The following is a 24,177-nucleotide window of genomic DNA, read 5'->3' as shown; positions in this document are numbered from 1 at the left end:
AGTTACAATTTTTGAAGGCCTTAAGTGTATTCAGCTGTATTCAGGATCAAAAGCAGGATGATGCAGGACATTATTATAAAATTACCTGCTATGCATTTTTGTAGAAAGTTTCAGAAATCTAAATTTTATAAAGAAATTTACATGTAAGAGGACAATTCACTGTTTAATGTACAGTGAATAAATGTCTGCTTGCAAAGTGTGTTAGGTAAAAAACAGTCCCCCTTAACCTGGCCAACATAATGTTTTATTCAACTAATTTGTGCCTCTGCTGCTGTAATCAATCCATGCTTTTTCTTACAGAATGGGTGGAATTCACCCCTTATGAGGTAGGATTCCCAAAATATGGTGCCTTCATTCGTGCTGAAGATTTTGGGAGTGAATTCTTCATGGGTCGCCTGATGAAGAAAATGCCAGAATCCAGGATCTGCTTTTTGGAAGGTAATTTGTTGCTCCAAGGAAATGTAAAGTAATATAATATAATATAATATAATATAATATAATATAATATAATATAATATAATATAATATAATATAACCTGCTCCTGCACAAAGCCCTCTTCTGAAATGAAGCAGTTAGTACCCTTTTTTATATGCCAGGGGGAATACATAGTAAAATATTGGAACTGGTAACAGGTCACTATCTGAAGGAATTCTTATTTTCTCTGCAATTTTATTCAGCTGAACAGATTTATTTGATTCCATATGCTGTTATGCTTACTGGCATGAGGCTTTCTCAACACAGATATGTCTTTTTCAGTAACCAAAGTTGTGTAACACTATTCCTGTTAAATCACAGTCTTTTCTTCCATCTAAGTCTCTAAAATACAGCCTTTTACCTACAATGTACCCACCACACCTAACCCTGATTAATTCTTAAGGATAACACTTCCATTTCAGAGTGCAAATAGCTCATAATATTTACCTTTTTTCTCTCTTGCACAAGAACAGTAAAAGCAGTAAGGAAATCTTTTTTCCCTTTGCAAAAACAATCTCTTGCCTCATTGTTCTTCCTACTTCCACCAGTTGCATAAAGGAAGTTTCAGGGAGGGTGGGTTGAGAAGTTAAGACTTCTTGCGTGTGTGGAGATTTCACTACAGCTAGTGGTGAAGTGTAAGGAAGCAAATCAGAATCTCTCTGTCCCTGGGTTTATATATATTTATATACTAAAACAGGCACCCAGGTCATCCCTTCTGTGGTCAGAAATGCCAGCAGGTCACCAGCCCCCTTCTTACACTTCCCACCTTGGCGTTTTCTTCCTCCCTTCTCTAGAGCAATGCTGGGACATTTCTGCCCCTGTTCCCTGCCAATGACCAACAGTCCCCTTATTCAGGCAGTGTTACTCCAGTGACACAGTTACTCAAAAGGCTTTCAGTAAATTCCTTTGCACCCCAGCCTCCAAACAGAGTGGGGACTCACTACAAAGGTCCTGCAGCTCTTCCCTGTGTGGCCAAACCTGTCCCTCTGACTGCAGGCTGGCATTGCTGGGTCAGACCATAGCCAGGCTGCTCAGGTGCAGTCTCTTCTATCTGCCACTCTGTTCTCCCGAGGAGCTACAGGTTTAGTTCGGCAGCTTGGGGGATTGAGGAAGGCACTGTGGCACAGTTGGAACATCTAACCATACCAGGTAGTGTTGCTGAAAGACTGATACAGTCAGGACTGCCACCAACTTTGCTACACCTGTTGGGAAAGGAACTTGAAAATATAACCCAGGTACGCCCTAAACCCTAAAAAACAGAAGACAAATCAAAGACTCCCACATTTCCACTTTCTGTTTTCAAAACTATTAAGTCAGCTTCCTCATTCTAAGGGACTCTAGTGTATCAGTCTTGAATGTTTTGTGGTTGACTCTCCTGCATGATAACTTCAAATCTGTACCAAGATGATGCTAGAAATAAATATAAGCTTTAGAATTACAAATGCTGTGAAACTGCAGAATAACAATCACTGGGGACAAGTAGAAAATATTAAGATGCACATGACAAAATGTTATTTGCCATATAACAAAAATGGATGTGTTAGCAGGTACACTGGAAACACTACCAGCCCTCTTAATATATGTCAATAAATAGATTCTTAATTTACATTATGGATTCACATACCAATTTATGAAGACGGTCCCTTTAGTTTTGCACTAAGATAAGGTAATGAAGTTTGTTAGAGAATGCAGAAGGCACTGGAGGTCATTGTGAATGAAAACACTTCCAGGTCTTTACTGGTTTTCTCTCTGTCAAATATATCCTCTGCCACAGGGATCTGGAGCAGTGTATTTTCCTTGAATCTTATGGATGCTTGGTATATATCTGTTCATTCAGAAGACTTCTGGCACAAATGGACCCGAGACAAAATTACTGACATAGGTGGGTTATTCTTATGCCATTGTTATTTTATTTTCTTTTTTCTTTTGTTAATTTCATCCCTTCCATCCCCCTCTGTGCTGACATTCTCTCACTGATTTTTTTCAAAGCCATTTTGGATTTCCTTCTTCAGAGATTTCTGTAATTGACATGGAAACCAGGAGGAAATTCATTCCATGTATTTCAGTATGGCAATCATTTCAGTTGTGTGAGTAAATAATCCATGAGACCTGCCACAAACGAAAGAGAGAACAGTCCTCATAAGAGCCTGTTTTCAGAGCACAAATGTAAAACTGGAGAAAAATTTCCTGGTAAGGTAGGATAGGCTGGAAGTCTTCTGTAGCGATTCACAGTTTCCAGTTCTTCTCTTGGAAGTTCAAGTATGGCATGAGTAGTCACAGAAACAAGGGCAAACACCATCCTTGTGTCTCAGTGCAGGATATTGTAGTGGATAAAATCAAAGACAAGTGAAGAAGTTTATAGTAGGTGAGACAGACTCTTACAGTACAAACAAGGCCTTTATTACTGTGGAGTGAGGAGAAGAAGAAATGGATTTTCGAAGCTTAGCTGAAAAAATGTAAGACTGCTGGAGATCCTGGAAAGAAAGAAGTGCAAGTTGTGCCAAACATGTTAATACAAATGATGATTGCATAGATGACATGAACATGTCATGTGTATGAAACCACATACAAGAACTGTTATTCCTTCTCCTGCAGATGATGAGACCCTATTTCCTAGAAGACCAAACGAGCTGGATACTCGAGTGGTTCGTCCCACTGACAGCTTTTCAGACGTTTTCCGAGATGTTGTCATGTTACGTCCAGCAGCTTCGGAAATCCCAAACTTCCTGAAGGGCCTCCAGATGAACAACAACTACCTAGAGAGCGAGTTTTCCAAATGGAAAGGTATGGTAATAGAATCCTGCTTTTAGTTCTATTTTAAACTGTCCTTGTGAAAAAGAAACAATGCTTTAAGAGGTTATCAAGCCAACCACCTTTTTGCTGTGCTCCCATCTGATAGTACTTGAAACTGTCACTGAAAGCTAAAATTAGGTGGTAGGAGAGGCTTCAAAAATAAGTTCTTAAACATTTCATGAAGTCCAGTGGCTGATAGATGAGAAAGATCTTAATTAATCATTTTAATGCTGATGTGCTGGCCAGCCAGCCTGCATGCCTGTGGCATGGCACTGATGCCATCATATGGTGTCTCTTGCCTGGCTGATGTTCAAGGGATGTGTGAAAGAGCCCTGTTTTATGTTACTTTTTTACTTGTAAGATACCTTTGTAATAGTATTATGTATTACCCAATTTGTGTTCAGTCTGGTACCAGATCTTCCAATTACCTTGGTAACTGTGTGCCTGTTGCCATAGTGTGCGAGGCACCAAACATCTTTAGTCCTTAGTGTGTTGAGACAGTGAAGTGCCTTTTCATTTTTTTTCCATATTAAAATCAAAACCACAACCAACCAACAAAAAAACCCCAAAAGCACCCAAACCCAACCAAAAAGCACCACCACAGAAAAAAAGAGACCTGATCAGAGTCACACACAAAAACAGGGGATGGAATTAACTCTGTTCTCCTGAGTCCTAAATTAATCCGTCTTAATTAGAAGAAAGAAAAAGAAATTGAAGAGTAAATAGTGAAAAGAGGAAGATAGATGAGGAACTGAGAAATGACTGAACTGCAGCTATCAGCTATATAGGTAGGTCTAAGCCCTGAGAAAAGCTGAATTCTCTTTCTGTTACCGACTTTCCTCAGCATCTCTTGCATTGAGCACCTCATCTAAATGAATAAATAAATTAGAAATGCTTCTTTTCTAGACTGTGAGCTCGACTCTCAGCCCAACCACCTGACAGCAGCAACAGACTACCTCATCCTGATTGATACTGCATTTGCCTTTGCTACCAGTTACCCACCCCTCATGAGACCAGAAAGGAAAGTGGATGTCATTTTGCATTTCAACTACAGTTCAGGTTCCCAGACAGGGGTGAGCATTGTTCATTCTTCTTGAACTGATTCCTCTGCTTTGTCACTGAGTTTCCTGAATGGCTGGTCCTCTACTCACAGAAACTTTTTTTCCCCAGTGTCTGAGAAGTGTAGATAAGTGAACAGTTTACTGGTGTCACATATCTTTATAGAACAGTACAAATGTTATCAGGAAGCAAGATTTCAGCAAACTGAACATGCCCATTTTTATGTCTAAATGGGTTTTAGCTGATTTGAAGGCAGTCAGATGTAGAATGAATGAAGCTAAATGCATTTAAAAATTGACTAAGAATTTCTCAATGCAATCATACATATTCTCATGCATGGGAAAACGTACATTCAGGACAATGGAACTGCAATAATAGAAGTGTTTCAACAGAAGTGTTTATCTGCAGAAGACCAGATATGCAAATAAATGCAGGCACAGTTTGTATTTAGGAATTTTAACTTCCCTAGGAGTAAAAAGCTACCTAAAGGCAGCATTTTTAATATCCAAATATGGGATGTAGATTTTCAAAGGCAGGCATGTGGACCCAGATCCACTCCACCTAACTCTGGCCTTCCAGGTCATGGCATCATATTAAGTCTACACCCAAGATGGGTATGTACCCTAACCTGTCAGAACTTGGCCCTTACCCCACAAACATTCCCAGTGAAATTCAGTTTTGTTTAAATTCAGAGTGATTCCTATATGTTCTGGTGACCTGTTTTGTTTTCATATTGTGCCAACCAGCCCCTGAAGGAAGCTTCTGAATACTTTGCAAAGCAGGGAATTCCTTTCCCTACAAAAGTGCCAGACGACCAGGAAACCCCACATGTGAAAGAATGCTACATTGTTGGTGACAAGGAGAGCCCAGAAACACCTATTGTGATATTCTTCCCACTAGTAAATGACACCTTCAGGGAGTACAAAGCACCTGGTAAGTTTACAGTTACCCATTACATTAATAGAGGCAGCAGCTGCCTTTGTTTTACTGTGCAGTATCTGTTCATCAGATCATGCTATAAACACAGACTCTCTTTGCTTAGACCTGAACCGTTTAAAGAAGCTTAGAATGTGCATTTTTCCCTGGACAGTACAGCAGCAACTGGGATCAGCTTCTCCCCCCTTCAGATTTTTTCTTCTTGACTTTTCATGGGTAGATTGTAAAGTTTACTGATGAAAAGTGTATTCTGTGTCTCTGCAGTGGCAGAAATGAGCAGGGTTATTTCCTTTCATACTTGTCATCCTTTCCTGTTAGAGAATGCTTCAGGGAATATAAGGATTTCATTATTTAAATTAATTTCCAGGCTCACAGTTAGGCAGATAACCTTGAAAACAAAAGTGTGAACTAGCAAAGTGATGAAAATACAACACTGAGCCATACTGAAGTGATGAAAATACAACACTGAGCCATGCTGACAGCTTCTGCTCACTTCAGTGAGTCCTACTTTGAAATTTAAAAAGAGTTTTAATAGCAATTCAAAATAGATGAATTCTGAGTCAGGGTACCATATCCCACAACACTGTGGTGTTGTGGTGCCAAAGGTTTCACTTACTCCTTCTGCAAATGATCAAATTCTCAGCTCATGCTGCAAGAACACTTATTTTGCAATCAGCTCAAAGCTCCCCAGTACACTGAAACCCAAAAGTTCTAGTATATATACGTACATTATATATTCTAGGTTGGTATATGGTACATTAAATTTAATAACAAAACGAATGCAGAAACTATTTTTTCAGTTTTATTAATCATTTTCCTTGGAGGGTGAGTGTTGAAGCAAGTCATAAAAAATCATGCAGTACTTAGATATTATGGATTGAATTCATTGCACATTTGAGGTGTATGACTGGGGTTTTGAACAGGATTCACATAGTTCAATGGTATTTACATAGGTGCAGGTATCTGTGACTGTAAAGGCTGATATTTCACTATAGTAACATCCTCTTGTCAATGTGGTGGTGGCACTGGAGGCTGACAGAAAAGTTCTCATGTATCTGATGCTCTCTCATCTGCAGTGAGGACTGATTCAGCATTATATTTCCTGCCTTTCTATACCTGATAGTATTATCTACCATTTCTGGGTTGTTACTGCTCTCCTTCCCTCATACCAGTTAGAAAACTGAGGGGTCTGTGGAAATGATGGGGAAGGAAAAAACATGCATAATCCCTCGTGTCCAGCTCTCCTGGTTTTGGCTGGGATAAAGTTAATTTTCTTCCTAGCACCTGGTACTGTGTTTTGGATTTAGTCTCAGAATAATGTTGGTAACACACTGATGTTTTTAGTTGTTGCTACATAGTGTTTATATTAAGTCAAGGACTTTTCAGCTTCTTATACCTTGCCAGCAAAGCTGGGAGGGGACAAAGCCAAGACAACTGATTCAAACTGGCCAAAAGAATATTCCATCCCATATGGCATCATACTCAGTACATAAACTAGGGGAAAAGCTGGCCAGGGGCTGCTGTTTAGGAGATGGCTGGCCATTGGTCAGTGGGTGCTGAGCCATTGCACTGTGCATCACTTGTTTTGTCTATTCTAATTCTTTATTATTATCAATATTGTTATTACCACCATTATTATTATTATTGTCTTTCTGTCTCATGAACCTGTCTTTGTCTCAACCCACGGGTTTTCTCACCTTCACTCTTCTGATTCTCTTCTCCATCCTTTGGGGGAGGACCTTGTAGGACTACCTGTCTAATTATTTTGCCTGGTCTGTGATATATATGTTGATTATCCTGGGATGATGAAACAGGCACAAAAAGTTCTTTCAGTGTTCCTGCCAAATCTTAGTGATTCAGGGAATATCAGGTTCGCTCTCACTGCTGAGGTTGCATAAAGCCTGTAGTTTTTTATAGTAGGAGGTAGTCTGGGGAAATATAAATATTTGTGCCATCTGCTTCCAGGATATGTCCAAACAGTGACTCTCTGAAGTCTCTCAGTTTAGATAATAAAATCTAGTTGTTTAGATCTTTTTTTCTGTGGTTTTTGATAATTCTTCCCAGTAGGAACCAAGACTTGATGTAGCTGATTGAGCTAGAGGCAAGCGCTCGGTTGTGCTGGGTGAAAGACTACCTGGCAGGTCACTAAGAAGGTCGGTGTGCTTCTGGAAAGCTTGCATCACTGAAATACATGGATTTTCAGCAGCCTGTTTCTGGAGGCATGAAAGGATAGTAGTGAGGGAAATAACATGATGTAGAGTCAAAGCTGGAAGGCACAGAAGGTGTCAGTGGCTTCCTGACCCTCACCTGGAGAGAAACCATGCTATCATGAGTTCTTGCTGCTGTTGTCTGCTTTGGGAGAAGGGAAGGAAAGAGAAAAAGAGTCGTTGCCATTAACTTGAACCTTATGTAGAAATGGAGAGTGCTGCAATGGCTGGGAGACAGCAGCACGGAGAGAGGCTGGGGCTGGGAAAGTGTTAGTACTGAGGGAGACCTGGGGACTATGCTGAGCTCACTCCACACCTAGAGCACGACGTAAGGATTCTCACCCTCCTGTGCTCAAAAGAAGGCCTACTCTGTTTTGGCTTTTCCAAGTGTACCCAGGACAATCCTTACTTGCCATACCACCACCTCCCCCTCCTGCCAACCAAATATCCCAGCAATAAAATGCCTGTGAAGGGAAAAATTTGAGTTGTGTGATCCACTCCATGCACATGCCCGAGAAACACCCTGATCCTAATTGCTTTTTGCTAATTAACCGAGTAACTGTTTTGTCCCTTAGGTGTGAAACGTAGTCCCTCAGAGATGGCAGAGGGTGACGTTGATGTTTCTGATTCCTGTGGTCCATATTACATAAACAATTTGAGTTATTCAGAGGAAAATTTTGACAAACTAGTGAACCTAAGTTACTACAACATCCAGAACAACAAAGATTTGATACTTCAGGCCTTGCGTACTGCCGTTGAGAGGAAAAAACAGCATAAGGAAGAGCAACCACTGCAAAAAACACCCGATAGGGATGGTGTGTATGGGCCTGACAAAGAGGGAACCCAGCATTTGGCTGACTGCCCAGCACTGGGGAATATGAAATAAAATATATATGAGTCTGTTAATGAATTAAAAAAATAATTTGATTAGGAAGTGAAGAAAAGCCAAGAATGCTAAGAATAGCACTTTGTTTGCCATGCCTGTCCGTCAGTGAAGGAAATAAACACAAAAACCAGAGCTCTTCCTTAACGAATTAACATGCTTCCCTCATTGACAACTACAGGAGCATGGCTAGGTGAGGCCATGCTCCACACATTCTTGAAGAAGTGACCTTTCAGGCCAAGGCCAAGATGTGTGGACAAGGAAGCATGAGGAAGTTTACATTGACTGTGTTTGTGCACTATAAAAAGGGAGGATTGCCAGTCCAGAAATGAGCAGAGAACAAAATCCATTGTTTCTAGAACAAAACCAAGAAGCCCATTTTGTGAACTAAGGAGTCTTTATGTGATTGTAAATAAATATTAAAGTTTATAAATACCACAGGTTTTTTGAGTTACAGCAAATAAACATTTTTCACAGCAAATACATGTTAAAGCCATTTATTTCAGGTACTTCTTCCTCTATTAGTGAGACAACAAACAAATTTATATCACAGCTGCTGAAAAACTATCGAAGATGAAATTATACCTGCTCCAGACCTAGATGTGAACTGCCCTAGACTCCTGGGACCCCTTGAGTTTAGGATTACATTTAAGACCCACCTCCCCATGAACCGACCCAGGCTAATGTATTTTAGCATATGGATTTAAATGTTATTGATATGTACCAAAGGTTTAAAGCTTTAAGTTCTCGTCCTTGGTGGTGCACAAAAACATAATCCTTCTGTTTGCCACCTAGGTCAGTGAATGCTTACTTGTGATGCACACTACAGGAGCCCATACAGCTCCTGTACAGGCTCTATGCCCAGGGTTTACCTCCCACAGAAGAAACAAGAGCAAAGAGAGCAGGCAGTCATGCTGATGCATGCTGGATCTCATTGCAGTATGGGATGGGATGTAGCCAGAGGCCATAGCCAGACCTGGGAATTTGGAAACACTCCCAGGTTCCTATATACAGTTAGAGCTTTAATGTGCGAAGGGTAAAAATCATCTCACTGACAGCAGGAAGCATCTAGGCAGGAAGTCTGAAGACAAGCAGAATGAGGTGTGTAAGTGCAAACACTTCCCTGCCCTTCCTGCAGTTTTCCAGCAGCCATGAAGGGGTCAGAGAGAACAATGAACACTTTACCCCATTGCAAAAAACTTTACATGAAATAATGATTCAGTATCTCTGAGTTCTCTGCATTCAGAAGAAAATGTCAGGGCTGATCAAAGAGGTGGAACAACTTCCTCATGAGGGGTGAATAGATAAGGAATCTGCAACCTAGGAGAAGAACAACAGGATCGAAAGGCAGAGAGCCATCTATGAAATCTGTAGTGCCCCGCAGGAGATGAACCAGGAGTGACTGTGCACCTCTCTTCTCTAAGGACTAAAGCATACAAAGGCTCTGCATCTGACTCAGCCCTGCACTGAATCATCAGTCCCCAGAGGCTGGGAGGACAGCCTGAGACAGTGTTGTACCTGCCCTCTTTCTGTGATGCTCTCCAGTCACCAAATAGCGGATGCACCAAAGACAGTGGGAAAGCACTCACCCCAGACTGCAGGAGTTAGGTTTTCCACAGCTCAGATGTTTTTGCATATGAGAAATCATCAGGAATAGTCAGAACTCCTAAAGGACTCATTTAAAACAATTTATTGAAGCAACATGCAGAAGATGTAAGTAACTGCAATGATAACTTAATTACTGTGGATTAACCTATGGGGAAAAGTAATTAAAATGAGAAGAATACAAAAGCAAGCTGTAAAAAGAGGGTTTTAAAAGAACCATGGAATGGTTTGGGTTGGAAGGGACCTTAAAGCTCATCCCATCCAACCTGGCCTTGAACACTACCACGGATGGGGTAGACACAAGTTCTCTGGGCAATTGGTGTCAGTGCCTCACAGGAAATAATTGCTTCCTAATGTCCAATCTACATCTCCCCTCTTTCAGTTTAAAATCATTCCCCCTTGTCCTATCACTACATGCCCTTGTAAAATGAGGAAGCTGTTCAGCAAGACCCTACATGAAATACTATAAAATCTTTAGACTCAGCATGGAAATTGCAACAAGAGTTGCAAAACACATGCACAGCCCTAAATAAAATGTGAAGCAAGGAACCAAGAAAAGGCAGAGTGGTTAAATTCTTAGGACTGAGCATTATTAGAGCCTAACATCTGCTCTTTGAGGAACAGCATGGGAAGGAGGGAAATGGAAAGGGCATATCTAAACTTGCTGATGTATTTGGAAAAGAGCTAGAGCATATAGAGAAAATGTAGTATTCCAGATGGAAATTAGGAGGAAGAAAGGTACATAGCTAAAAATGTGACTTGGCAGATGTGCTGGACCAGCAAAAGGGGATTTTCATGATAAGGGTGTTCCAAAGGAGCTAAGACCGTAAGTTTGATGCAAAAGAGACACGCATAATGTGTAAGTACAGGTTCAGCAAAAAAAAAATCCTCTCCTCCTTTTAGGGTTTATTTTATTTTAATTTATATTTTCCTTTCTTTTATTCTTTTTAACTGGGAGCCTTTTGTTTTCCAAGCAATGAGTGAGCACAGAAAAACTTTTATCTCAGAGAAATAAAACACTGCTTTTACTTCAATGCGTCAGTGATTATAGCATCGTATCTCGTTAAAATCTCTTGTAAAAATCAAGGGAAAAGGTGATCCTCCCCCGTGCCTTAACACAATAGGAAGGTGTAAGGTTAAAACTAATGACTGTGTCTGATATACACAGCAAAAATTCAGTGTTATACTAAGAATTTTCCTTTGTTGCCTAACGTTGAGGCTAACCCCCACGGTGCTTAGTCACACACTTCTTAGGCATCCGAAGCCAGCAGCCATCATCAGTAAAACATGAAAAGCATTTGGGCGATTCCGTGTTCAGATCGGGGCTGTTGAAGGGCTTTTATTCCGGGGGCTGGCACTTAACAGCGGGTACAGTTAACTTCCAGAGGCGAGTTTGTGACCGAAGAGTCAGCAGCAAACAAAAACCAAAGCACACGCACACCACAGACCTGATACCAAGGAGAGGGGCGCTCGCCGCCCCGCCGCAGAGCCGGCCGCGTTGCTAGCGCTAGCACCGCCCCTGCCGGGTCCGGGTGTGGGCTGGGCTTGCCCGCCCCGGCGGAGGTTGTGTGCGGCGCTGTGCGGAGCGGTGGCTGTCGGCAGTGCTGCGGGACGCTGTCGGGATGTTCAGCTGGCTGGGGAAGCAGGGCGGCGGGCGGGAGCGCGGCGGCGGCACCGACGTGGTGCAGACGGTGACTGGTGGGCTGCGGGACCTCTACCTCCGTAAGCTGCTGCCGCTGGAGGAGCACTACCGCTTCCATGACTTCCACTCGCCCGCCCTGGAGGAGGCCGACTTCGAGAACAAGCCCATGGTGTTACTGGTGGGGCAGTACAGCACCGGCAAGACCACCTTCATACGGTAGGCGACTCCCCCGACGTGCGGTTCCTTCCCCGAGGCCCCGCTCGGGGGTGCCTGCCCTCGCCCTGTCACCCTCGCCCCACCGCAGTGCTCACTCCGCTCCTGCCCAGGGCGTTCCTGCTGCGGGATAAATGCCTCCTGCGTGCCAGCAGCGAGCCGTCCCGGGGAACGGAACGCAGCACCGGGGCTGATGTCCGGTCCGAGAGTCCCCCGTGCCGTGTAGAAGATGCGTGCTGCTCTCCGCTCTGTTACATGTCAGCTTCCTGCTTAAGAATAGGGTCTCGATTTCGTGCTCTGCTGAGAAGTGTAACCTCGTTGTCTACTTCCTCATAGCTTCAGTTCTTAATCTCTGAATTATTTTGAAGGAAGCATAGGCACTTCGCGTTAAAACGGCGCGATTACATCGGCTATTGCAGACCGTTTACCCGTGTCTCCTTCCTCCCCCTCCGTTCCCAAAAGTAGTTTAATGCATAGATTGGATGTGAAGATAACAGAGAAACAAAATGACAGTTCTGAGCAAAACCGGCATGGTATCTGGAAAGTCCTCTCCCCCCCAACTCCTTGATCAGTCGCATTGAACAAGCAGTATTACTAATAAGGCAGCTTTTAACTATGTTGCTGATGTTTTAGTATTTGTTGTCTTTCCTATCTCCCTTAATGCAGTCTAGTCTGTTGGTGACTGGTGTTAGGAAGCTGGAGTGTGCATCAGGCATTGCGTTGAATATTTTGCATAAACTGAGTGTGCTTTTCATACACCTCTTACAAATCAGTCTGAGGTCATACAAAACTGCAGAAGATGCTGATCGGTCACTTGGATCAGATTTTGACATACTTATTATATTCAAAGTTCAGTACAGCTCTTCTGTACATTTTACAGATGTTTCTCTTTTGGTTCCAAAGGTTGCAGGCAGCCTGTTTTCACAGTGCAGAAGATCTACCTCCTTTCTCCACTGAAGAGCTGTTTACCTTTACTCACCTGAGAGCTTTTCAGATGTTTGCAGAGCTAATCATGTTTCTTTTCTGGTTTTACAACAAGCTAATTGGAAGCATAAAGTTAAACATGGTTCTTTAGCGATTATTACCAAGTTCCTGCAAATACTTCAAGTGGTTTTGTTCAGAGAAATACTGTAAAAATAGAAATAGGGCTGTAATTAAAAGAAGATAAACTTAGTTTCAGGACCCCAAAGGCAGAAGGTAGTCACAAGAAGGTGTGTATTTGCAGGGAGGTGATTTGTATTTGCAGGGAGGTGATTTGGGGCTTACCAGCATTTCTCTATTCATGTAGATTCATTTTCTTCTTTAAAATGACAGTTGCTCTTTCAGTCTCTATATATTTCCAGATACACATTGTTACCAGGCTCATGGACAGGGCATGGGTAATACAGAGACAGAATGGTCCCAAATGAGTATGTACCAGAACCTGTTCTGTCAGCTGAGTTGCTGTATCATTTACAATTAAGGGGAAACTTCTACCCCCCCGTCACCCCCCCCGTCACCCCCCCATCTAAGAGTTTGCCTTGGATGAGAACACACTTGACTTCTGTACGGTCAACTTTTCTGTCCTTCATAGCTGTCCATGTTTTACTAGAGTGCAAGCCAATATTGCACTTAGAAACGCTGATACTCCTTGCAGTGCCTTAGATGTATTTTTGGTACTGTTGCTTTGTGAGTAACTTGTTATCACTGCAACCATAAAATACTGAGCAATAGGGTTGACGGATACAAACATACAGTCTGAATGAAAAGAAGTGTCATTCATTATAGCTATTTTCAGCTCTTTTTAGTATTGGTCACTGCTGCATGAAGATGCCCAGACAAATCTGACAAAGTTTCGAAGATGTTTTCTTACACATTTTATTAAAATATCTGACTCAGTGGGGGAGATGAGTTTACTGTGATGTGTCCTTTTCTTCACCCACTTGCCCCTTTTTCCTGCCCCTTTTAGGTAGATTGCAGAACAGTTTTACCCTTTACTAGGTATTGGAGAAGACAGGCATTGTCTGTAGAGTCCCAGCCAGTAACAGCAGCTGTGGTTGCTTCTAAAGGACCACAGTCTGACCTCACCATGATGAACATGCATTACATCAGTGTTTGCTATAGAATAGATAATAATTGTCTGAATAAGCATGAGAAAATGCTCCATTCAAGATGGGCAGCAGCTTAGACAATAGTGTCACAGTGGCTGTTATTAAAAATCCAATTCAGAGGAGAAAAACAAAAAAGAGAAGTGCTCACAGGCTGAAGGCAAGGCTTAAAGGACAACATGGGAAAATATTATAGTGTCCAGGTCAGTCACAAATAAATTTCCCCTCTGGTAGGCTGAATTTCCCATGGAAAAATGTCATATACACTCAAGATGGTTATAATTCCAGGCTTATTATAGATAGTTTTTCTTAGAATAAAGTTCACCTATGGTGTTTTTCCCCCACTAGCATTTTAGCAAGCAAGCATTATGTTAAATCTTAATTAAAACTGATTTTTATTCTACATTTCTCTTTTTCATAGTCAGCAGGACATGCTAGATCTGTTTGTTTACTGTTTTTTATGTTTGAACATAACAGTTCTGTTTAACTGACATATATTCATTTGGGATTTACTTTGATTTAGACCTTATCATGAGAACTTAACATTTTCGTACCTCTGACACATCCACATCCACCCAGTTCCTTCCATTAAGTCTTCATGGAAAACACTAATCTAGCAATGATTGAATGTCCTTGGGGATTAAGAGATGCAAACAAACACTGCCCGTTTTCCAGCAGCTCTTATGGTTTGTCACTTGATGCTGTTTATATCTTTGTGCTTGGAACAATGCAGTGAAACAGGCCAGTTTCACTGTCAAAGGTGTAACATGGTGATACGGCTTCAGTCAAATATCTGACAAAGCTGACAATTCAAATAAATATATCCAGGCCCAAATGTTAATACTTGTCTGTTTTTAATGGGTGAGAGCCAAATGCCTATCTTACATGAGCTGCTAGTCCTTGTAGCTTCTGTAATTCTCTTAATTTCTCCTGGCTGCTTTAGAGAAAGAAGCGGGGAAAGGAGGGACAGGAGAGTTGTAGTATATGAAAAAAAGATAGGAGCTGCAAGTTTGTAGTTGCTGACCTTTTTCTTTCCTTCTAACACTGAATTAAACTTCTAGTCAAATAATGTTTATCTCGTTTATAACTTTTCTGATTTTTTTTTTTAAAGAACTTGTCAAGATGAGGAAAACCAGAAGTAAATTCCTTAGCTTGCCAGGCCGTGCTTTTACTTTGCTTGTAGGTGTTACTCAGAGGCTAAAATGGTAAACTTCCTTCTATTTAACTCAGCAGAGCTGGGTTTTGTGAAAGCACCCTTTTGTATGTATAGTATCTGGAGTCTGCCAGTAGCATGCAATCACTTGAATTGCAGGAATGGGCAGCATCTATTTCTTCACAGGGGAAAAGGTCCATCTTAATTTTTTCTGGTGAAAGCTGGAACTTCTGTGTTACTAGCTCTACATGAACATTTTAGTTGAAGTATTTGGAGCAGAATTCTTAACTAAAGCAATCATCTGCTAGTTTTGTTGTGTGTTTGTTTGAAAGTATGGAGGACTTGGTGCAGTATGTAGGATGGAGGTGAGCAGCCTTATGAAGGGAGACTTGAGTTTGTCTCCCAGTGCATCACAGGGTATCCACACTCAGTGCTGCCCTGTCCAGTTCACCTCTATTTGTGTTAAGGCATTTAGGGTTCAGATGATTATCAGTATCCACAATTGTGAATAATCTTTGCTGTCTCTGGAACTTCGTAAACCATTTTCCCGTGGCCTGGCTATACATCTTGCAAAGGAACATAGATGAATGTTTATTGGCAAAGCAGAAAGGTTATTAGCCCAGGTAAAAACAAAGGGAGAACAGTCAACAGGATGTCTGTTGTTTGATCTAGACTGTCTTTGGGATTTTGCTATTTTTAAGCGTTCTTCCTGTGAACCTTTTTGAACTCCCTCTCTGCTGTAAATTCCTGAGAAGGGCATTCAGTTGCAGATGCTAAAAATCCAGGTATTTTCCTGTGTTAATATAGCATACTGTACAACAATATTTGCAGCTTTTTGGTTTACAGAAGGCTTCTTATCTCTTTTGTGTAGCTAAGTGAAACTGATATTTTCATGCATAGAGGAAGTATGATATAGCTTGTTGTCATGGCTTAATTTTCATGTAAGTGACCAAGCGAAAAGGTTAGGTTTTGTTTAGTTGTATGTGAGATAGTGTTGTGGCTTAACTAAGTACTGCACAGCTGGTTGCTTTGCTTCCCCTGCCTGGGTGGGATGGGGAGAGAATTGTGAAAGTAAAAGAGAGGAAACTTATGAGTTGGGATAAAAGCAGTTTAATAAGTAAAGCAGGAGCTGCATGCACAAGCAAAGCAAAACAAGGAATTCACCATTTCCCACTGGTTCAGCTATTTCCAGAAAAGCAAGGTTCCATCACACATAATGGTTACTTGGGAAGGCAAACGCCATCAGTCTGAACATCCGTCCCTTTCCTTCTTCCCCCAGCTTTATCTGCTGAGCGTAACACCGTATGGTATGGAACATCCCTTGTAGTCAGCTGCCCCCACTGTGTCTCCTGCCAGCTTTCTGTGCACCCCTGGCCTACTCACTGGTGGGATGAGATGAAGCAGAAAAGGCCTTCACTCTGTTGGCAATGCTTAGCAATAACAAAAACATCTCTATTATCAACACTGTTTCCAGCACAAATCCAAAACATAGCTGCATACTAACTAATGTGATGAAAATGAATTCTATCCCAGCCAAAACCAGCACACTTGTACAGCCAGTGCTCAAGTACTGGAGTTTATTTTAGTATGATTCTTGGAGTGCAACTATGAATCAGTCTTGGTGGAAAATACCTGCCTTGCAAAGTGTTTCCTCTATCTGTTGGATGGCTGTACCAGGCTCAGCACTGTGACTTGGTTGGGTGGGACTTGTTATTTGGAAGGAGATCTTGCCTTCCTGGATTGTTATCACTAAAAAAGCCTGATTTTTTACAGCTGCCTTTGACATTAACTTGGAAGTATCGCTGCAGTTCAGTAGCACCTTATTCTTTAGTCATTTCAATGAGTTAATCTGAATTTTCATTATTGAGTTCCAAGCTGAAAATACAGATGGTGCAAATCATGAAAGATGCTTCATAGTTCCAACTCCTTGTAAATTCTGCAAGTGTTACGTGTGCAGCAACTTCATGAGGAGGACATGAGATTATTTTCTTAGCTGTCTAAAAGACCACCACCACTGAATGTCCGTAACCATACCTGGCAGGATCATGAACTTACAATGGATAGCAATTATCCTGTTACCCTGGAGGTGTCTTACCGTGTATTCAGATCCCATCATGTTGTTTTCTCTGACCTGGGATAAGGCACTTTGGTCACGTGCATTTGGTGGAGTACAATATTCTTTACTGCTGCTCTGGGAGCTTCTTGCCATATGTGTTGCCACTCTATGGATTGCTGCCTCTGTCAGCAGAAGTCTGGGAATGACAGTTGTATCAAGAGAAGAACTTAATTATGAGTCGCATAGAGATCCTTTCTCTTTTAAAAGAGGAGCAATGAGGAAAAACAGATTTGAGAGACTTTGAGGTAGAACCTTTTATTATGGCACGTTAGAAACATTGCTTTAGAAGAGAAAAATGTAATTGATCTTTCAAAATCAATTCTGTGGATAAGTCCAGTCTGGAAAATTGTAGCGGCTCCTGTGAGTTAGCCTTTGCATCCTGTTCTGGAGGGCTCTAGTCTGCAGTGGTGTTCTGCAAGGAGGCAGGAACACGCTTTTGTGTTTCAGATGTGACACTTGAAAGTCTGGGGTTTCCATGTGTGAAGGGCTCAAATGCTATCCGAGGAGTTTTATCTTCACTTTGTTATACAATCAACTTCATAAGATGAGGGATCTGCTGCATTGTACACTCCTGCCTGTGCAGGGAGGTTTGAGTGTTGTATTGTTTTTTTTTTTTGCTTTTGGAGGGGGGCTAGTTTTATTTTCCTGTTAATGTGCATTAGGTATAGGTTATTCTAGCAGTAAAACAAATTGACTTTGGCATGTTCTGGCATGAGTGTTCTTCTGTTCCTTCTTTCCCACAGATTGTAACATTGGCATTTATTTATTAGTTTTTCTTGGTTTGTGTGGAAGCAGAGAGCTGCAGGAAATACCATGTAAATAACTCGTCTGTGCTTTGAGCCTCCCATATCATAGACTGAGCTGATTTGAGCCAGTTTGGTAAGGGCAGTGGAAAACGATCTTTGAAATGTGTAGTGTACGTTTAGTTCCTTAAATTCAGCTTCTGTGCACTCATCTGTAAAGTCTGTGAATGTTTGGCATTGCATTTAAAGACAAACAGATTGTTCAGCAAGTACACAAACCTTGTAAAGTGTTTTGGTTTTGTTTTTTAAGCAAAAGCAGCCTGCAAGTCCTCTCAAATCAGTAATGAATTATGAAATGATAGCAGAACAAGCATAGGGGGCTGTTGGATTAAGAGCCAGAACAAACCTATTATTCAAAGACTGTTGTTAATATAGATGTGCTCAAACCTAACTAGTGCTGTCATTGGATGTAGGACCATCACCTGTGCCTATAGAAAAATGCTTGCTTAAATGCAGCTTTGACTATGTAAAGTTAAATTGTTGTTGGTTTCAATTGTGGGTTTATTTTAAGAACTCCAGGGTAATTTGGAACCCATGGAATTAGTAAGTACAAGATGACTTGATTTGGAGAATTCTAATGTTCCTGTAATGTCACATTACAGCATTCTTGAAAACACTTTGGGTTTAGCATGTATTTTTCTGTGAATACATGCTCAGTTCCATTAAGTTTTAGCATTTAAACATGCACATCCTTTGTTTGAGACCTTGTTGCCCAGGAAGTCCAAACTTGGTGTATCAGACTTGGTCCTTTGAGTATGTATTGTCTGCATCTCTGAGAGGATTACTCCGACTGAGATGGAAGGTGTTTTCTGTTGGTACAGCACTGCCTGATGCCTCTCAGAAGTATGTTACTGTTAGGCCTCAAGTTCTGCAGGTCTAACTTAGTTACCAATTCCTTTTTGATATGTGAGTCAAAAGGAAAAAAATCCTTTCCTCACTCTCAAACATATTTTACTATTGCCTCATAACTGTCATATTGCTGCCTGCGATTAGGTGAGTTGTTAAACGTACTGAGTTCACTGAAGGGTTAGATCTGTCAGCACGCTAATGCTGCTTATGTGTCGTTTCAGATCACTCCCTTTTAGTACCAGCAGCACCTGTGTAGGCTTGAAAGCACACACAAAAGCAGCAATGCCTTGTAGTGTAACATACAGCACTGGGATTATTGGTAGAAGCATCCACGTGAATAGTTCAGGTGCTGCAGTTGAGTTTGTACCATTTTACCCAGTAATTGTGGAAAACCTGGAACTCAGTTGGTTTTGTTTGGTTTTTGGTTTTCCTTTGTTTTGTTTTTCTCTCTCCCTAGTTAGTAGAAATAATGTAATGCAGGAAAAAAAGTACTTTTATTATTCTAGAGGGTGTATATAATTGGGAATTTCCACGTGAATTATAGATACTTGCTTTTGCCATAGTTTCCAGTTATTATTTTTACAACATTATATATATTATATATAATAATATATATGATATATAATAATATAATACATATTATTATAATATATAATATTATAATAATATAATATTATTGTATTATTATTTCACATATTCTCCATCTCTAGATATCTGCTCGAACAAGACTTTCCAGGCATGCGGATTGGTCCAGAGCCTACCACAGATTCTTTTATTGCTGTGATGTATGGAGATGCAGAAGGAAATGTTCCTGGAAATGCCCTGGTTGTTGATCCTAAGAAGCCATTCCGTAAACTCAGCCGCTTTGGAAATGCTTTCCTGAACAGGTGAGATCTGTTTGTTTGCTGTCTTCTAATTTGTATATGCCTTCTGGATAAGTACACTTTCAGACTCTTAAATGTTTAATTTTGACTAGCTGATCTTCAAGCAGTCCCATAGACCAGCATGCTAGCATTAGTGTCTGGGTGGCTGCTGTGTATTTGCAAAACAGGGAAGAGTTGTTTAGGGGCTGTGGATATTGCCATAGGTAACTTAAGTAGCAGACTAAACATTTCCAGTTTAAAGTTATTAATAACTTTGCTGGTATTGTGTGAGCAATCACCTTGTTTTCTTCCTGTATTTGATGGTAACTTGACATGGAGGCCTGGCTTTTTAAGCCAACTGGTTCTCTTTTAACAATAAACTTTCCTGTTTGGCTGATAAATGCTGGCATACGTGTTAAAAGTTTGTCATGTACGGCCTTATCTCTTGCTGTGCTTATTCACAAAAGAAAGCTTATAGGTGCTTATAGTTGGCTTGGCTATCACTTTGCAGAGTGATAAGAACATGTGCTGTGGGAAGCTGCAGCCAACTCCCATTTTAAATAACTGTGGTCCAAGGCCCCCTTCTGTAATATTATTGGCTAAGTCCTGTCCTCCAAATCACTGTTCTGTTTCTTCCTTTCCCCACCATTATGCTCTATATGAAGAATTAATATAATTATACTGCACATAGTATTTTGCACAATAGTCAAATATTTGCACAGAACATCTAATAATGCTATGTGTTTGTTTGGATGAATGGTAGACACATCTTTTTTTTTTGGCTAAATCATCTATCCAGGTAGATGTGTCAGGTTCTGAATCTTGCACAAGATAGATTATCTATTTGTTAGCTAAAAAGATGTACATTCAAAGTAGCTGACTAAATTATTCCAGTTCTTCTGGTGACTGTGATACTGTTATACCACAGTGCTGTGGGCAACCTTATCTTCTGCAATAGTCATATTTGCTCCTTAGCTTTGCAGTGGAGATCTATGTGCTTACATGCCCTTAGTATCACCCTCAGTATGCCATATTGCTGATTTTTCAAGACTTGTCAACTCTTTTCTCTTTCCTTCTTCACCTACATGAAAATGTCTTACGCTTCAGTTCAGTATCTTTGAATAACATCTCCCTGTTCTTACCTGCAATCATAATTTTACTTTTCCTTCTCTTGCTTGCCATGCTGACAATCATTTATACCCAGTATTACCCCTACTTTTGTTTTAAAACTATTTCCCAATCCTAGTTTTTTTGCCTTATGGGAGAACTTAAGGATATGGACACTCAGGCCGTGAAGTTAAATGCCCTTCTTATCTAAATGTAACATGAAAGGAAACAGCAGCTGAGGTAATGGAGAAACTAAAACCAAACAGGAACACAGTAGCACAATCAAGGCTGGTACTTACTAATGAGCTGCTTAATTCATTTATGTTACCTCTTTTTTCCATGACCCCTTCTTACTTCCCCCTGTGTCTCCCTGCTTGTGATAGACTGTAAGGCTCCTGAATGGAGAAACTTGTCCCTTTATTTCTCCTGTGTACTTTTAAGTAAAGCTGTGGGGGGAAGGGGATGGAGACAGGACTAGTGTGCCTTTACATGCAGATTAAAGTAAGTGAGGAAAGAATACTGCAGCATACCTGATGATCTGGAAGTAAATTGGTGCTGCTGAGAAGAAATGCGTGGTCTTCTGCTATTCTAACAGATATCTGAATGGACACAAAAAGGAGTATAAGTTCTTACTGGATTCTTCAAGGCACCCAAAGTTAATGCAAAAGACCCAAAAAATAAAAAATCAGCAGATGATTACAGACCTGTTAATTTCATTTTTGCAAACAGTTTAACTCATTTTGGCAAGGATAATCTAATAAAGCTGGTTTTCTTTAGCAATAGTTTTATAATATGACAGTGTCAAAGATCTAATGTGTCATAAGCAGTTACAGTCATCTCATTCACACAACTATATTTGTAATGCTTTTTTTTTTATTAATATCTGTTTTCATTAGGTAGAGAGTATGTAGTTTGCTTTTTATGGTGCAGCACTTACCATACAGGTCGTGTACGAAGTAATGGTTCAGAGCCAAGTCTTGATGTTGAAAAGACATATTCAAATACAGCTAGCATTACAATTTTGTCTGGAATATTAATAATTATTAATTAAAATAATTGGATGTGGGATTTTTAACCCATCTGTTTTCTTTGGATTATGACTATATTCTAAAAATTAATTCAGTTTATCTTTTTATTTCATATCCTTTTCCTATATACTTTATTTCTCCGATTGCCACTAATGACTGCTGCGAAGACTGCAGTGTCCTTACATTTCTGAGGCCTGTTGTCCTCTGTTTTCTTGCACAGCCTTTTCCAGCTGCTCCATTCTGGGTAATGCCTAAATCAAAATACTACTGTGTTGATCAGCTGAAATAATGGTGCCCATCTTCCTGTAAGATAGGTCTAGAAACATCTCTGTGATACTAATCAAGTGCTGGGCTTCTAGGGTTAAAATTAAGTGATTAAATATATATATAGTTATATATGAAAATTCAGTCTTGACACTTCCAAATTTGTGAAAGCTACTTCATGTTGTACATAGTAATGTTATTTTTCTGTAATGGTTGACACAGTCAAATGTATTTTCTTTGTGGCTCCACAAAATATGTTTGCTTTAACATAGTGTCTCCTTTAGGTTTAGGAAAGTTAAAAAAGAAGTTATTTTATTCAGTAATACCTCACTGCTCTTTCAAAAGCATCCCTTAAGTTTGTAGAAAATTAGCCTTAATGGAAGAGTTTGCTTAAGATATATACTACTTTCTATAACGTGGTGGTTCACTAAAATTAAAACAAAATAAAAACCTAAAAATCAGTTTTTAATTTTGTTCACTAAAAAAGTTAAACAAACCAAACCCAAAACAGAAATAAAAACCATAAAGGCTAGTGCTGTTTACACATGCTAAGGTTTTATCAGGCCAAGATGGCTGTTTCTTTATTCCCTCTTGAATATCGGGAAGAGGTGTAGCTGATGCTGCTGCTTCTGTTGTACCCAAGAAGGGATGCTGTGTGCTTTTGTTACGGACTCATGACTACAAGGTCACTCAACAAACAAGGTGAAGCGAGGTATAAGGATTTTTTTTCTTCCTGATTTCCTTTGAATCATTTGGATCGTGACCTGTCCAACAATAGCTTCCAAACTGATGTCTCGTACATTTTGTACCTCATATTTGCCTGAATTCTGCCTCACTCAGGTTATCTTTGTTCTTAAAGTTCTTGCTTGACTTTGGCACAGTTAAGGTTTGCTGTCTGTGATAACTCTTGAGGCAGTGTGCTTTCTAAAGTGAGGGGTTAACAAGGGTTTCTTACAGCCTGCGCCTGCAACTTGATCCTGTGCTAGGCTGCCTATGGGCAGCTTCGCAGGAGTCAGGTAGGTTGTGTTGTGTGCTTGTTAGTACAGTCTTCAGCTGCTGCCCTATAAGAAGATTAAACTCTTATGCAAATCTCTTAGAGGCAGTTTATGATGAAGGGAGGTGAAGTTCTTCAATCAACCGCCCCAGAAGCATCAGAGTAGCTTGTGTTTAATGCACACGGTGTTCTGCGTGACTCTTGGAGGCCTCATGAATTATTTATTTTTCATAATAGCACCATTGAATTTGTCTCCACAGAGGCAGGAGGTTATTGTTAGAGCATGCTGTATGTAATCTGAACTCTTGGTTCTGGCAATGTGACAGCATTGCCTAGGTTTGTGGGAGAAACTGTGTTGTTTTCAGTCCTCCACAAGTTCCACCTAAGGAAGGGTGATGGAAGATGAACCATTCAAATACTGCCAGGACAGGTGAGAGGGTGACTTGCCAGTGACTGAAATATAAACATATTCGTAGAATCACAGAATGGTTTGGGTTGGAAGAGACCTTAAAGATCATCTGGCTTCAATCCCCCTGCCCATATTGTTAGTATGACTTTCTGCCTCCTTCCTTTTTCTTTGGAATCTCTGAATTTGGGCAGAAGTTGGAGTAAATGAAGAATTCTTTTTTGCCAGTAGTAATTTTGGCCATACAAACATTTTGGTCATGTTTGTTTTGTGAGTCTTTATTTAATGTTGGATATATGGCCAATGTTCTCAGCTCTTGCAAAATTTGGAATTCTGTCAGCAGCAAACATAGTTTTTGCAAGGTTTTCCTGTGTTTCCTCTTTTATGAAAAGCTCTTTGTTTACGTTTTTTCTCACACATTCACGGTTGCCAAACATAGGGGTTCATTGGGACTTCAGAAATGATTTCTTTTTTTTAATGTCACTTGAGTCTTTCTAAAAGCAGATGCATAAATGGGAGCTCTCAAGGGACAATCTATACATGGGCTACATCTCTTGTTAATGTATTTTTCTTTTTCCCTTCTCATTTACTGCAGGTTCATGTGTTCGCAGTTACCTAACCAGGTACTGAAGAGCATCAGTATCATCGACAGCCCTGGTATTCTCTCTGGAGAGAAGCAGCGCATCAGCAGAGG

The 24,177-nt window shown here is 40.5% G+C and overlaps 2 protein-coding genes across 2 annotated transcripts in view; both read left to right on the top strand.

Moving 5' to 3' along the window:
- Positions 1 to 8,614, top strand: part of LOC133207049 (cytosolic phospholipase A2 epsilon-like) — a 41,085-nt gene extending 32,471 nt beyond the window's left edge. The window contains exons 17-22 of the mRNA XM_061343582.1: positions 301 to 438; positions 2,250 to 2,357; positions 3,071 to 3,259; positions 4,175 to 4,341; positions 5,074 to 5,260; positions 8,046 to 8,614. Coding sequence (XP_061199566.1) covers positions 301 to 438; positions 2,250 to 2,357; positions 3,071 to 3,259; positions 4,175 to 4,341; positions 5,074 to 5,260; positions 8,046 to 8,356 — 1,100 coding nt within the window. The 3' untranslated portion in view covers positions 8,357 to 8,614. The remainder of the gene's footprint in view (positions 1 to 300; positions 439 to 2,249; positions 2,358 to 3,070; positions 3,260 to 4,174; positions 4,342 to 5,073; positions 5,261 to 8,045) is intronic.
- Positions 8,615 to 11,532: 2,918 nt separating this feature from the next.
- The window catches only part of EHD4 (EH domain containing 4), a 30,631-nt gene continuing 17,986 nt past the window's right edge, over positions 11,533 to 24,177 (top strand). Inside the window, exons 1-3 of the mRNA XM_061343805.1 lie at positions 11,533 to 11,816; positions 19,532 to 19,708; positions 24,079 to 24,176. Coding sequence (XP_061199789.1) covers positions 11,581 to 11,816; positions 19,532 to 19,708; positions 24,079 to 24,176 — 511 coding nt within the window. The 5' untranslated portion in view covers positions 11,533 to 11,580. The remainder of the gene's footprint in view (positions 11,817 to 19,531; positions 19,709 to 24,078; position 24,177) is intronic.

The sequence above is a fragment of the Neopsephotus bourkii genome, unplaced genomic scaffold (assembly GCF_033783945.1).
Source record: "Neopsephotus bourkii isolate Nb327-2 ecotype Australia unplaced genomic scaffold, CSIRO-AGI_Nbou_v1 NB_1825, whole genome shotgun sequence".
Classification (NCBI taxonomy): Eukaryota; Metazoa; Chordata; class Aves; order Psittaciformes; family Psittacidae; genus Neopsephotus; species Neopsephotus bourkii.
Note: the sequence above shows the minus strand (reverse complement) of the source record. Positions and strands in the feature narration are given on the sequence as shown.